This window comes from Herpailurus yagouaroundi, unplaced genomic scaffold (genome assembly GCF_014898765.1).
Source record: "Herpailurus yagouaroundi ecotype Mexico unplaced genomic scaffold, PumYag 123723, whole genome shotgun sequence".
Taxonomy (NCBI): Eukaryota; Metazoa; Chordata; class Mammalia; order Carnivora; family Felidae; genus Herpailurus; species Herpailurus yagouaroundi.
Window position 1 is genome coordinate 1 of NW_024421997.1, and position 15,389 is coordinate 15,389.

At 46.1% G+C, this 15,389-nt stretch overlaps 1 protein-coding gene across 1 annotated transcript; it reads left to right on the top strand.

Annotated features, from left to right (window-relative positions):
- The first annotated feature begins 6 nt into the window (after positions 1-6).
- Positions 7-13,492, top strand: LOC121026522 (zinc finger protein 264-like). Its single transcript, XM_040469352.1, has 4 exons — positions 7-44; positions 368-494; positions 5,322-5,417; positions 10,415-13,492. Exons 1-4 carry the CDS (start codon positions 9-11, stop codon positions 12,046-12,048), a joined length of 1,893 nt encoding a protein of 630 aa, XP_040325286.1. The 5' UTR covers positions 7-8; the 3' UTR covers positions 12,049-13,492.
- The last annotated feature ends 1,897 nt before the right edge of the window (positions 13,493-15,389 follow it).

A 15,389-nucleotide genomic window follows, 5' to 3' on the forward strand; every position in this document is an offset into this window, starting at 1 on the left:
CCCTCAGCATGGGGCAGGCAGCGAGCAGGACCAGTGAGGCTCAGGTACTGCCGTTGTCACCAATGCTGTTATTGTCATTATTCACTCATTCCTCTGACGTCCTGGGGCCCATGGTGTCTGCATCTCCCAGTCCACCCGTCACTTCCATTGTCTTGTGTGACCTTCCGGTGGCTCCCGTGGAGGAGGCTTCTCCCTTACACTGCTGTGTCCACCCCCACCTTGAGCCCGGCACGGAGCTTGGCGCTCACGAGGTTCTTGGCGATTCGAGCCTTGATCACTCTGTACCTTTATCAGGGATGTAGGGATGAGGCCCGATCCCATCCAACACCCCAACACCAACACGCTGCTACCTCTGTTTGACATCCAGGTGTCTGTGACCTTCGACGATGTGGCCGTGACTTTTACCCAGGAGGAGTGGGGGCAGCTGGACCCGGCCCAGAGGACCCTGTACCAGGAGGTGATGCTGGAAAACTGTGGACTTCTGGTGTCTCTGGGTAAGTGCTCCCCACTCCACCCTAGGGGGGAACCTGCCACCTCGTTGTCAGAGGACCTTCTGTCTCCAAGCGTGGCCCCCAGATTCCGCACCTCTGCGTCTTTGCCTGTTTCTGTTGTTTCTCTTCCTTACTCTGCTGCGGGGCTGTGTGGGGTGTCCTTGAGGCAGAAATGGCCACCTGAGCCCGAGCTCCTCTGGACCTCTCGCCCCAGTGCCCGGGACAGACTGGTCTCCATCTGAGGTCCTCATTTCACATTCCAGAGGGGGAGCTGACGGGCTGAGCCTGGTTGGCTCAAGTGTCCTCAGCAGGGCCAGCAGGGCAGGGAGTGATGGGAAGTTCTCCGGGAAGGGAGGGAGTCAGGCCCCCCGGAGGCCTTTGCCTTCAGCACCGACAGGTATTGTCGTAAACGAGGTGATCCCAGTGACGGGGCTTCTCTGTGCTCACGTGCCCTCGCGGTTGTCACTTGTTTCCAGGGCCGGGATCGTCTGCCGGGACGAGAGAGGCGGTTAGAGTAGTGCTTCTCGGCGGGTGGCAGTTTTGCCCCCAGGAGCCATTTGGCAACGTCTGCGGGCACTCTGGGTTGTCGCGCCTTGGGTGTGGGTGGAACTGGCATCTGGTGGTTAGAGTCCGGAGATGCTGGAGACCTCCTTCGATGGACACGACGGGCCCCTCAACAAGAATTATCCCGCCTGCAGAATCCAGGGTGCCCAGTTGAGAAACGCCAGCTTAGATGTTTCTCTGCTTGAGGTTAGTCACCACGAGGCCATTCGATCTGAGACCCCAGAGCTTAGGGGAAGACGTGCCGATTTTTGGAGAACTGGAGTTAGGTCTCAGTGAGAAGAGGCAAAAACAAAATTAGAGAAGTTTGATAGATTAAATATTTTGTAACAAAACGTTTACAAATAGAAAGTGCATTTTGGCCCTGCTGAGCTCTTCTCTCCCCTTCCGTGCTCTCCCTGAGCTCCCCCTGCTCTGGCTGTGCGGGGCGTCTGGTGCTTTCCTGCGCACACACCTGGCTCGGGCCTCAACTTGCTGTTGTGTCTGCCTGGTGAGTGTTCGTGGACATTTCAGCCTCTGAGGCGGTGACCCTTCTGTGCGCGGTCCCCGCCTCCTCGCCAGCAGTGTCCTGACCACCAGATCTTATGCAGGGCCCTCCCCCATCCCTGTCGCTTTCTCTCATCATCCCGGTTATGGCCGCCTAGGTTAGCGGTCTCAAGCAGGGACGATGTCGTCCCCGAGGGACACTGGGCAGTGTTTGTAGACATTTTGGTTGTCGCCCTGGGATGGGGCTGAGACAGGCACCTGGTGGGTAGAGACCTGGAGTGCTGCCAAACATTCTTGTAACGCGCAGGACAGTTTCCTCCCTGTCTTCCCTGCAAAGAAGTGTCTTGACCTGGGGTGCCTGAGTGGCTCAGTTGATTAAGTAGCCAACTCTTGGTTCCGGCTCAGGTCATGATCTCGCAGTTCATGAGTTCAAGCCCCACATCGGGCTCTGCGCTGAGAGTGCAGAGCCTGTTTGGGATTCTTTCTCTCTCTCACTCTCCCTCCCTCCCTCCCTCCCTCTCTCATGTTCATGCTTTCTCTCTCAAAATAAATAAACTAAAAAAAAAAAAAATAAAGTATCTTGACCTAAATGTCCATTGGAGGTTGAAAACCCTGTGGTCACATGGTGCATGGACACTTCATCAGCTGACAATGAGGGACACCGTGACATAATCATTTCATGGAATGATTAATGCCTCCTGATTATTGTTGAAGAAAAATCTGGGTTCAGTGCTCAATCTTAATATCTTACCTGCAATTGTTGCTCATTTCCCTTTTCTTTTTTTTTTTATTTAAAAAAATTTTTTTTTCAACTTTTTTTATTTGTTTTTGGGACAGAGAGAGACAGAGCATGAGTAGGGGAGGGGCAGAGAGAGAGGGAGACACAGAATCGGAAACAGGCTCCAGGCTCTGAGCCATCAGCCCAGAGCCCGACGCGGGGCTCGAACCCACGGACCGTGAGATCGTGACCTGGCTGAAGTCGGACGCTTAACCGACTGCGCCACCCAGGCGCCCCAAACTCATTTCCCTTTTCAACAGAGTGAGCATGCAGCCTCGAGTAGGCAGCATGAGCTCACTGGGAATTAAGATGGTTTTGGTTTCATTGCTGCGTCTTCAGGGTGACCTGCCTTCAAGGCCAGTGACTCCGGTTTCCCACTTACTAGAGTGATACAGATTCCCTTGTTGAAGGAATCTAAGCAAAATAAAAAGTGGGTCACTTTTAGGAAAAGTGAATAATAATAGTCACAGCCTGTTCAGGTCCTTGGAGCGCTGTCCCAGGCACTGTTCCTGCTTCACCCACACAATCTCATGGCATCGCAGTCCTCCGGAAGTCTTGGCCACTACAATGAGTCCCTCAGACAGCTTAATTTACTCAGTCTGGAACGAACTTCATTTTATGAAGCTGTTGTCTGTTTTTTTTTTTTAATTTCTTAAAATTTACATCCAAATTAGTTAGCATATAGTGCAACAATGATTTCAGGAGTAGATTCCTTAATGCCCCTTACCAATTTAGCCCATCTCCCCTCCCACAACCCCTCCAGTAGCCCTCAGTTTGTTCTCCATATTTATGAGTCTCTTATGTTTTTGCCCCCCTCCTTTTTTTTATATTATCTTTGCTTCCTTTCCCTTATGTTCATCTGTTGTGTGTCTTAAAGTCCTCATATGAGCGAAGTCATACGATATTTGTCTTTCTTTGACTAATTTCGCTTAGCATAATACCCTCCAGTTCCATCCACGTAGTTGCAAATGGCAAGATTTCATTCTTTTTGATAGCCGAGTAATACTCCATTTTGTGTGTGTGTGTGTGTGTGTGTGTGTGTGTGTGTGTGTGTGTGTGTATCACATCTTCTTTATCCATTAATCCATTGATGGACATTTGGGCTCTTTCCATACTTTGGCTATTGTTGATAGTGCTGCTATAAATATGGGGGTGCATGTGTACCTTCAAAACAACACACCTGGATCCCGTGGATAAATGCCTAGTAGTGCAATTGCTGGGTCATAGGGTAGTTCTATTTTTAGTTTTTTGAGGAACCGCCATACTGTTTTCCAGAGTGGCGGCACCAGTTTGCATTCCCACCAACAATGCAAAAGAGATCCTCTTTCTCTGCATCCTCGCCACATCTGTTGTTGCCTGAGTTGTTAATGTTAGTCATTCTGACAGTTGTGAGGTGGTGTCTCATGGTGGTTTTGATTTGTGTTTCCCTGATGATGAGTAATGTTGAGCATTTTTTCATGTGTCGGTTGGCCATCTGGATGTCTTCCTTGGAGAAGTGTCTATACATGTCTTTTGCCCATTTCTTCCCTGGATTATTTGTTTTTCGGGTGTTGAGTTTGATAAGTTCTCTATAGATTTTGGATACTAACCCTTTATCTGTTATGTCATTTGCAAATATCTTCTCCCATTCTGTCAGTTGCCCTTTAGTTTTGCTGATTGTTTCCTTCGCTGTGCAGAAGATTTTTATTTTGATGGGGTCCCAGTAGTTGATTTTTGAGCTGTTCTCCATTTTTTGTTGTTGTTGTTGTTGTTGTTGTTGTTGTTTTCTGTAGTAAAAATCCTTTTTGTGTTTAATGTCGATGACAGTGTATGATGTTTGATGTTTCTGTAAAGGTCATATGTAATAGTATCACTGCATAGGATTTTCAGTTTTATTATTTTTGAGTAGTTCATGTAATGTTGAAGTCTAGAGTCCCTGAGTCTGTCCTTCCCTTGGCCCCAGTTCTCTGAGGACGACCTCACCTCCACCCCCCACTTGGTCTGGGGCTGCTGGCCACACACAAGGGTGTTGCCGTTTCCTCCTTAGTGTCGTGTTTAGGAGACAAAGGCCCAGAACCAGACCCCTGATGTTCAATCCTAGCTCTGCCCCTTAAAGCTGTGGCTGCAGGCACATCACTGCACCTGGGTGTGCTCGTTGGTAACATGTATGTACTTCCCCAGTTACTCATGTATGTACTTCCCCAGACTGTAGCAAGGATGAATGGGTAACTTTTGAACAGAGCTCAGAACAATGCCTGGTGTGAGCAGGTGGTGTGCAGGTTAGCAGTTAAGAACCCCTCTGACAGTGTCATATCTCTCGTTGTGATCCTCATCATCCTCACACGGGGACTCAGCACTTCCGGAACGGTGTTGTGTAGCTTTGTGGTAAAACGGCATAGAGAGCGGATATGGCTGGACTTGGGTGTCCGTTTTGGCCCAGCCAATCACCAGGTCTGTGCGCTCTGGCAAATCCCATGATTTGCCTGAGCGTTAGTTTCTTCATCTACAAAGTGGTGCTGGTTGCAATTTGTACTTGCTGAGAATGCTGTGAGGAAATCCTGAGATAGAATCCTCATTTGGTCCGTGGCCTATAGGAAGAACAATACAAAACTTTGCTTAGGATTTAGAAAAAGACCTAGATCAATGAAGACAAATAGCTTGTTTTAAACGAATAAGTCAATATTTTAAATATGTCAGTTGTTTCAATTACTCGTAAATTTATTTCAGTTTTGAAATGACATAATGCATTTGAGATGCTTGACACAGCCCCTTATGATTATGTTTATCTGTGATTACACTTTATATTTTGACATTTATGATTAAACTCTATATATTGGTTTTTGACTTACTGTGAGGGAAAGAAATCTCCCTGGCAGTATGGCCTGCTTTTGGTTTCTGGGTTTGCATGTTAGCGTTTTGTGTGGATGGAAGGAGCTTTATTCTGAGGTCTTCTTTACAGACTAGATTGAGAGGTTTAATTTGTTTTCCCAAAAATCCCAGTGTCTTCTTTCTTTCTCCGTGACCAGGGTGTCCTGTCCCCAGACCGGAGCTCATCTGCCAGCTGGAGCGCGGGCAGGAGCCGTGGACGGCAAAGAGAGGCCTCTCCCAGAACACCTATCCAGGTAGGAGCCAGGATGCGGGCGCGCGGGAGACCCTGCAGGCTGGAGACCAGGAGGGGACCGCGGGCCCTGGTTCCCCGGGAAGCTTCTCGTTCTGGCCTCTCTGGTGGTTCGGAAGCCGGGGAACCCTTTGACCCAGAGTCCGCGTGCCCGGCCAGGGACCCGTAATGTCTCTCCCTCCGTCCACCTGCCAAGTTTCGGTGGCAGGTTGGGGACCGGACACGGCCTCAGAGAGCCGCTCAAGCCTCCCCCCGCCCTCAGTGCCTCTCTCTGGCCGGCGTCCCCAGGTCCTATGCAGCCATGTCCCACCCGGTGTATCTCCCGACTCGGTTCCTTATGCCACCGCCTCCATCAGCCCCGCCTCCATGCTCCCTGCTCACTCCCATCATCTTCCCTGCGGGGGCCGCTGGCCTCCCCACTGCTCTCCACGTCTGCGTGGTGCCTCTGGTCGGCTCGGCTCCAGGTCCTGCCTGCGCTTCCCCCCGTGCTCAGACTCTGTTCCAGACGGCTAGCACTTCCCCAGCCACGGACGTGTCCCCTTGCGACCGCGGCATTGACAGTGCATTGCGCCTCCTCCCCCACTTGAGCCTTGACCCTTCCACACCCACTCGGGCTCTTGAGTCTGCAGCTGCGCCTTCCGTCCAGAGGAGGGGGTCTTGCCCTTGGCCCTGGGGCCGCTTCCTGAACCAGAGTCCAGAGCACCTTTTCAGGGAAATTATTTCCTCCTTCGTTTTGTTTGTTGTGTAGCGTAACTTCATCCTTTTTGTACTCAACATAAAAATATGCTCAAGGTGCATAAAAATATGCTCAATACGCCTGGGTGGCTCAGTCAGTTGAGTATCCAACTTCAGTTCAGGTCATGATCTCACAGGTCATGAGTTCAAGCCCCGCATCAGGCTCTGTGCTGACAGCTCGGAGCCTGGAGCCTGTTTCAGATTCTGTGTCTCCCTCTCTCTCTCTCTCTGCCCCTCCCCTGCTCACACTCATATTCTGTCTCTTTCTCAAGAATAAATAAACGTAAAAAAATATATATATCAAGCTCCTTATGGTTAAAGAAGGTCAGTAAGTTCCCGGCTCACGTAGCCCCCATCCGCTCCCCATGCACTCACGTACTCACTGCTCAGGCAGGCGTTGCCTGGAGCCGCCCCGAAGGTCATCCTGCATGTGGTTACAGCGTCTTTGATGTTTCTTGGAGTGAGGTAGATGGATTCCAGACTATGCAAACTTTAAAGTTTTTTACTGGATAGTTGCCACTGTGTTCTTTTTTTTTATTTAAAAATACTTTTTTTTGTTTTTTTGTTTTTATAAAAATTTTTTTTTTTTTTAACGTTTATTTATTTTTCAGACAGAGAGAGACAGAGCATGAACGGGGGAGGGTCAGAGAAAGGGAGACACAGAATCTGAAACAGGCTCCAGGCTCCGAGCAGTCAGCACAGAGCCCGATGCGGGGCTTGAACTCACGGACCGCGAGATCGTGACCTGAGCCGAAGTCGGCCGCTTAACCAACTGAGCCACCCAGGCGCCCCTGAAAAAATGTTTTTAATGTTTGTTGCTTATTTTGAGAGAGAGACATTTGACATTTAACCTTTCGATCCAAGGTGGAACTGGAGTCTGTTGTGAGATACGAGTACAGTTTTGCATTTCCAGTGCGACACCTGTCTTTCTGGCTCCATTTACTGTGTTTCCCCTTCTTCAATGCCCCAGCTTCTCTGCCCTCTCTGCCGTCCGCCAAAGCTCCCTGCGTGTGTTTCCCAAAGTCTCTTCTTTTTCCATTGCTTGTTTGTCTTCTCTGTGTGCCGGTACCACAGTGTGTGAGTCTGTGATTCCGTGGCAGTACTGTCATCTGAAATGGTAGGTGTCCTTCTCTTTATTGTTGCCTGTTTGGCCCTTCATACAAGTCCTACCATCAGACTGTGAAGTTCGTTGATGGCCCAGTTGGCATTTTATAGGGAATTGTATTGAAATTTTTTTTTACTCATTTGGGTAGAAGTGTCAGTTTTATGTGATTAAGTTTTATTGCCCTGGTTTTGTCAAGTAATAATGGACCCACATCACCGTACGGGTTTCCCCACCATATGAAAGTAGAGTGTTCCTGTGTAACTTTTCATTAGCCAAAACGGCATTTATTTATATGGAAATTTTTTTTTTTTTTTTTTTTTTTTTTTTACTATTTCTATACTTAAAAATCATCTCTCAGGGTTTTCTGATGCCCTAGGACACATCTTGCTGACAGATGCCCAAAATAAGTGGAGAGAAAGCACAGGTGCTCGCAGACACAGTTCAGAGCTGTGGCGGCCCAATGTCAGGGACTGTTCTGGTGAAGGAGCTCGGTGGGCCACCTCTGCCACCCAGGGGGCCCACTGCCTCTGTGACGGCTCGATGCAACAGACGCTGAACACCATTTTTGCTTTTTGTGGTTTTCGTACGAGTGAAAATCTTTGAATTTCTTTCAGTTAGTAGAAACAGGTCCTGATGTCAGTGTAAATAAAGGAAGGAGGAAAATTAAAAAGGAAAAAAGGTTTCTTCTTGTGGTGAGAACTGTTGCAATTTACTCTCATCTCTGCTCTGTGTCACGGCAAGCAGGAGTAGCTAGGGCCCTCGTGTGGTACGTCCCGTTCCTAGCCCTTAACCTTGGAACTGGAAGTTTGTCCCTTTCAACACACCTTCCTCTGACTCTTCTGACCCCCACATCATACTCTTCATTGACCCAGCTCTTTCTTCATGTCTTCAAGTAAAGTATTACCATTTTCTCCTCTAGATCCATGTGTATTTTGCTGGTCTCTTCCCCAGACTCAGTACGTGCAGCCCAGTCCTGCTTACCTCCTGCCGTGTCCTGGGAGTCTTCACTGTCCCCTTCCCACCCGCTCCCCCCCCCCGCCCAAGAACCTTGGGAATCCTGTTCCCTTGTCTCCTTTCTGTCCCTGGGTTCTCATCAACACCATCCTCAAACTCTTGGTCCCCTGTACATTCTGTCCCCTGAGGTTACTGTACCCTCGGTACTTCCTCTCTGGGGCGACTCCTGTGCTGCCAGTGGGACCCCCATCGTGGGCACCTCCTACTGGAAAACTCTCTTGATGTCTTTCTGAACACAGCCAAGCTCAAGGCTAAGAACACAGAACTCCCGAGAATGCCAAGTCTTCCCAGGTCATCCGAAACCAGTGGGAGTTCAGAGATTTCGCACAACTATCCTTAGATTTGACACATTGTTAGAAAAACTAGAAAAACTTCCTAAAATCTGTTCTTACTCTGCCCTCAGTGTTTTTTTGTTTGTTTAGGTTTTTGTTGTTGTTTTAATTTACATCTAAGCTAGCATATAGTGCAACAATGATTTCAGGAGTAGATTCCTTAATGCCCCTTACCCATTTAGCCCTTCCCTCCTCCCACAACCTCTCCAGCAACCCTCTGTTTATACTCCACATTTAAGAGTCTCCTTTGTTTTGCCCCCCTCCCTGTGTTTATATTATTTTTGTTTCCCTTCCCTTATGTTCATCTGTTTTGTCTCTTAAAGTCCTCCTATGAGTGAAGTCATATGATATTTGTCTTTCTCTGACTAATTTTGCTTAGCATAATACCCTCGAGTTCCATCCACGTAGTTGCACATGGCAAGATTTCATTCTTTTTGATTGCCATGTAATACTCCGTTATATATATGTGTGTGTGTGTACATATACACACATGTATATACATATATATATACGCACACGTACATATATACATATACACATTACATGTACATACACCACATCATCTTTATCCATTCATCCATCGATGGACATTTGGGCTCTTTCCATACTTTGGCTATTGTTGATCTTGCTGCTATAAACATGGGGGTGCATGTGTCCCTTCTAAACAGCACACCTGTATCCCGTGGATAAATGCCTAGTAGTGCAATTGCTGGGTCGTAGGGTAGTTCTATTTTTAGTTTTTTGAGGAACCACCATACTGTTTTCCAGACTGGCTGCACCAGTTTGCATTGCCACCAGCAGTGCAAAAGAGATCCTCTCTCTCTATCCTCTCCCATATATGTTTTTTTCTGTTTTTTTTTTTTTTTTTTTTTAAGTTTATTTTTGAGAGAGAGGGAGAGAGAAAGAGAGAGAGAGAGAGAGTTTGAGCAGGGGAGGGGCAGAGAGGGAAGGGGACAGAATCCAAAGCAGGCTCCTGGCTCTGAGCTGTCAGCACAGAGCCCTACGCGGGGCTTGAACTCACAAACCTCGAGATCATGACCTGAGCCAAAGTCGGGAGCTTAACCAACTGAGCCACCCAGGCGCCCCTGCCTTCAGTGTTTGTTACAGATTAAGGATACAGCTTACAAGCAGGGCCAGAGGTGTTCAGACACAAAACTTCCATGTCTTCAGTGACTTGTTCCTCCTGGCATCCGTGTATGACAATAACGTGCACAGATATGGCCAACTTGGGAGATTGGCCAGAGCGTCACTATTTCTATTTTTATTGAGCCTTCATTACATACGCGCAATTGAGTTACTCTCCGTGGGACTCAGTCTCTAGCTCTTTTTCCTTTTCCAGAGGTCCAGCTGGTATCTTGTGGCTCAAAGTCCCAACTTTCTAATTTCATGGTAGGTTTTTCTTATGTGGCTGGACCTTGCCTCAAGTTATCTCTTTAGTACAAACTGGAGGCCTGTAATGAGTTACCTGCCGTCCCAAACTAAGGGATACATTCCTAGGTGCCCATGCAGGATGTCCACGCATAGAGGTATCTTGAAGCACCCAGCACCATAATTAGACTGCAGACGCATGCACAATGGGATTGTGGTAGTATTTCCCCTCAGACCTCCTGTCCCCTCGCCTGGCTTCTCCTGGGTCTCCCTTTCAAGAAGTCAACAGTCCAAGATCCAGGGGTAAAAATCCTGAGATTCAGAGGTAGTAAAACATAACAGAGATGGGCCCTGTTTTCATCTTCATTTCTTTCGCTGAAACGCTAGTTTTATTTTTCCCATGTCGTCATTATTCACAGGGCTTTTTGTGTATGGGGTTTCTTTCAGGTGACAAGGACAAACCCAAGACCATGGAACCCACCACTTGTGATCCAGCCCTGCCTAAGGGGGCCTCGTTCCAGGAACTAAGACGTGGTGACCCAGGGAACTGTCAGCTGGGCCAAACCAAGGATCAGCGTGGACCGTCAGAAATGCAGGAAGGACACTCGAGACCAGGGTTCGAAGCCCAGAGGGAGAAGCTCCCTGAGAAAATGACCCCTGAACATGGTGGTTTAGGGACAGCTGATGGAGTGTGTTCGCGGATTGCACAGGACCTGGTCCCCCTAGGTGGTGCCATCCGTGACCGTGACTCATGTGGATCAGGTAAAGATCCCATGATTCAAGAAGAGGAAAATGCCTTTAAGTGCAATGAATGCGGGAAAACTTTTAATAAGAAGCACCTTCTTGCTGGACATGAAAAGATTCACTCTGGAGTGAAGCCCTATGAATGCACTGAGTGCGGGAAAACCTTCATTAAGAGCACACACCTCCTCCAGCACCACATGATCCACACGGGGGAGAGGCCCTACGAGTGCATGGAGTGCGGGAAGGCCTTCAACCGCAAGTCCTACCTTACACAGCACCAGCGGATTCACAGCGGGGAGAAGCCTTATAAGTGCAACGAGTGTGGAAAGGCCTTCACCCACCGCTCCAATTTTGTCCTGCATAAGAGGAGACACACTGGTGAGAAATCCTTTGTGTGCAAAGAGTGTGGGCAGGTCTTTCGACACAGGCCGGGTTTCCTTCGACATCACATCATCCACACTGGCGAGAATCCCTACGAATGCTTCGAGTGTGGCAAGGTCTTCAAACACAGGTCCTACCTCATGTGGCACCAGCAGACTCACACTGGGGAGAAGCCCTACGAGTGCAGCGAGTGCGGGAAGGCCTTCTGTGAGAGCGCGGCCCTCATTCATCACTACGTCATCCACACGGGGGAGAAGCCCTTCGAGTGCCTGGAGTGCGGGAAGGCCTTCAACCACAGGTCCTACCTCAAGAGGCACCAGAGGATCCACACCGGGGAGAAGCCTTTCGTGTGCACTGAGTGTGGAAGGGCCTTCACCCACTGCTCCACTTTCATCTTGCACAAAAGGGCCCACACTGGAGAAAAACCTTTTGAGTGCAAAGAATGTGGGAAAGCCTTTAGCACTAGGAAGGACCTCATCCGACACTTCAGCATCCACACCGGGGAGAAGCCCTTCGAGTGCTCTGAGTGTGGGAAGGCCTTCAACCGCCGCTCGGGGCTCACGAGGCACCAGCGGATTCACAGTGGAGAGAAGCCCTATGAGTGCATGGAGTGTGGGAAATCCTTCTGCTGGAGCACAAACCTCATCAGGCACGCCATCATCCACACCGGGGAGAAACCCTATAAGTGCAGCGAGTGTGGAAAGGCCTTCAGTCGCAGCTCCTCCCTCACTCAGCATCAGAGGATTCATACTGGGAGACACCCCGTCAGGGGCAGCGCAACAGAAGTGGGGAGACCCTTCACGAGCGGGCAGTCCTCGGTCACCCTGCGAGAACTCCTTCTGGGGAAAGACTTCTTGAATGTAACCACCGAGGAAAACCTTTTGCCAGAGAAAACATCTACCATGGCATCTGATCGAACATACCAAAGAGAGACCCCCCAGGTATCTTCGCTGTGAGAAAATCCTCCATCCCAGGCCATCAGGAGTCGTGTAGAGATGCAGTTAGAGATTGACCCGGCCCAGAGCCTTACTGTGCATCTGAGAGTTCATCCAGGAGAGACCGGTGTTAATTATGCAGGAAGTAAAATGTTCAGCTACTTTTTTCTTAGTTTACACTGCAGCGTTATCTCAGGAATTTTTATAAAAAGAAGGTGGAGATTAGAAGGGCAAATGAAATGAAAAGTTTGTGAGACTTCTCTGTCAAGCTTTGTCAAGCACTTTGTCATGGATTCCTTTGTTTACTTGGGGCGGGGGGGTGTTTCAGAGGCCCCGGGCCTTGACCCTCTATGTGTCTTGTATACACATTCATTACTGTTCACTGGCAGGAGAGTTAGACAGATGAGAGGGCAGGTATTCAAAGCGGTAAATACACACACAAGAATGGGCACATCGTCTTGCACCAGTTAAGACGTTAAGACCTAACAGTTTTAGAAAACGAACTGTTTTATTTGGTTTTAAACCCCAAACACCCAGACTTTTTCTTGATCCCATCTATTTACTTAGTTTCCGTAGCTATACGGTAAACCTCAAAATTAGGTAAAAGTGATTTCTATTACTTAAATTGATTTAGTTTTCCTAGTTCCTTTGACTTTTCATATAAATCTTAGGGTGCAGAAAATCGTGTTTGCATTTTATAGGAATTGGTTTGTAGATCTGTTTGTTGAAAAGCAGCATCATGAACATCGTACATCCTATGATACTTCATTTGTTTAATTCTTGGTATTTCATTACCGTTTTATAATTTTCAATACAGGCTCTGTATATTTTTGTTAAGATTTGTAACTAGGTGTTTTGTTTTTTGAGTGTAAATGGCGTTGATTTTTACACTTTGATTTTCCATATGATCTTCAGTAGTATGCAGAATGATCATTGATTTGGGGGATGATATTTTGGTAACCTGCACCCTTGGTGAACTCACATTATTTCTAGCCATTTCTCTGGGTAGAATCCTTAGGATTTTCTGCAAAGGTGCATCAGCTGCAGATAGAGTTTTATTTCTTCCTTCCCATCTGTTTATCTATGACTTTATTTTCTTACTGCTCTAGGTGTACTTCCAATGTGATATCAGATAGGAGTAGTAAGAAAGGATGCCCTTGACTGATTCCTCAAATGAGGCGGGAAACTTTCAGTTTTTCATCAAATACAATGTTAAAAGTTCTTTTTGGAGTTTTCTTATCAAGTTTAGAAAATTTCCATCTATTCCTAATTTACTGAGTTTTTTTTTTTTAATTATGAATAAGCGTTGGATTTTGCCAAATTCTTTGCCTCCATCAATTGATGTGATTATCTGATTTTTCTTTTATAGTTTATGGATATATTGTGTATTAACTGATTAGTTTTGAATATTGAACCAGTCTTGCATCCTTGGAATAAATCCCACTTGGTTGTGGAGTATAATTTTTTTTTACGTATTATGTATTGAAACATTCCATTTGATTATATTTTGTTGAGGAAATTTTCCTCTAATTTCTTGAATTCAGAATAATTTTTATATTGGATACATTGGATAGTTTTAAGATTGGCATTTTCAAGGAATTGTTCCGTTTTATCTAAATTTTCTAACTTGTAGACTTGTAGTATTTCCTTATTACCATTTTAATGGCAGCAAGATCTATACTTCTGTCCCATTTGATACCTGATTTTGGAAATAGGTCCACTCTCTCTCTATCTTTGTCCATCTTCTTAGGTATTTATCACTTTTATTGATCATTTTGAAGAACCATCACTTAATTTCATTTGTTTCTGTTGTTTATATAATTTCACTAACATCTGATCTTTATTATATCCTTTCTTCTACTTGCTTTGGTTGTCTTTTGCTCCTCATTTCTTTTCTGATTTAAGCACTTAGTACTATAAAGTTCCCTTATAGCAGTGTGACAGCTTCATCCCACAAGTGGGTTTTTTTTAGTTTATTTTTTAGTTTATTTATTTATTTTGTGTGAGGGAGAGAGAATGCGCATATGTGTGCCCAGGAGAGAGGGAGAGAGAGAGAGAGAGAGAGAGAGAGCATTCCAATTCTGCTGTCAGTGCAGAGCCCAATGTGGGGCTTGAACTCACCAACCATGAGATTATGACCTGAGCTGAAATCAAGAGTTGGATGCTTAACTGACTGAGCTGCCCAGGCATCCCCCACCGCAGCTAATTTTAATTCCAGTTTATTCAGCTCCTTAAGAGACTACTGGGTTCATGGATTATTGTTTAGTTTTCTAGTAGAGTATTTTCTTTATCTTTTGTTATTGGATTTCTAGTTTGTTTCACATTTGGCCTGTTTAAATTTGTTGTGTGTTTATGACCCAGTCTGTCTTCTTGAATGTTCTAAAAGGCCGCTTGAAAAGAATGTGTTCTGTCATTGGGTGGAATTTCTGTGAATGCCTGCACAATCCTCTTGGTTGGTAGTAGTATTCAAATTTTCTGTATCCTTACTGACCTTCTGTTTAGTGTTTCTGTCAGTTGCACAGAGAGGATGGTGAAGTCCTAAAGCATTATTGTCTGTTCATCTTTAAATTCTATTATTTTCTGCTTCAGGTATTTTAAAGCTCTTTTGTTTGGTGCATTCACATTTAGTATTGATATGTTATCTTGGTTATTGACCCTTTCATTATTTAATGTCCCTTTTTGCCCATGTTCATTTTCTTGACTTTGAAGCATACTTCAGTAATATTAATATAGTCCCTACTGCATGTTTTTTTTTAATGTTTATTTTTAAGAGAGAGTGGGGAAGGGGCAGAAAGAAGACAGAGGATCCCAGGCAGGCTCTGCACTGACAGCGGAGAGGCCAACACAGGGAACTCACGAACCTTGAGATCATGACCTGAGCCGAAGTCAGACAACTGAGCCCACCAGGCGTTCCTCCCTGTTGCATGTTTCGATTAATGTTTGCATGGTTTATATTTTTCCATAGTTTTATTTTGAACCTTATCTGTGTCACTACATTTGAAAGAAGTTTCTTATAACAGCATATAGTTGGGTCATGCTTTTTTATCCCTTCTACTTTCTGTCTTTTAATTGGTAGAGTCACATCACTTAAATTGAAAGTAATTACTGGTGTGTTAGGGCTTAAGTGTTCCATTTTTTTATTTTTTGCTGTGTTCCCTTCACATTGTTTCTCGTTTTCTGGTTGTTTTTGTTATTTTCTTGTTCTGTTTTGTGTTGTTTTGCATTCCTGTGGGTTACTCCCAACAATTTTTAGAATTCCATTTGATATACCTATGATGTTTTGAGTGTTGTCTTAATTTTTGTACTGTAGGCATTGTATATACATAACTTATCAGTCTGATATTATCAGCATTTTAAGCACT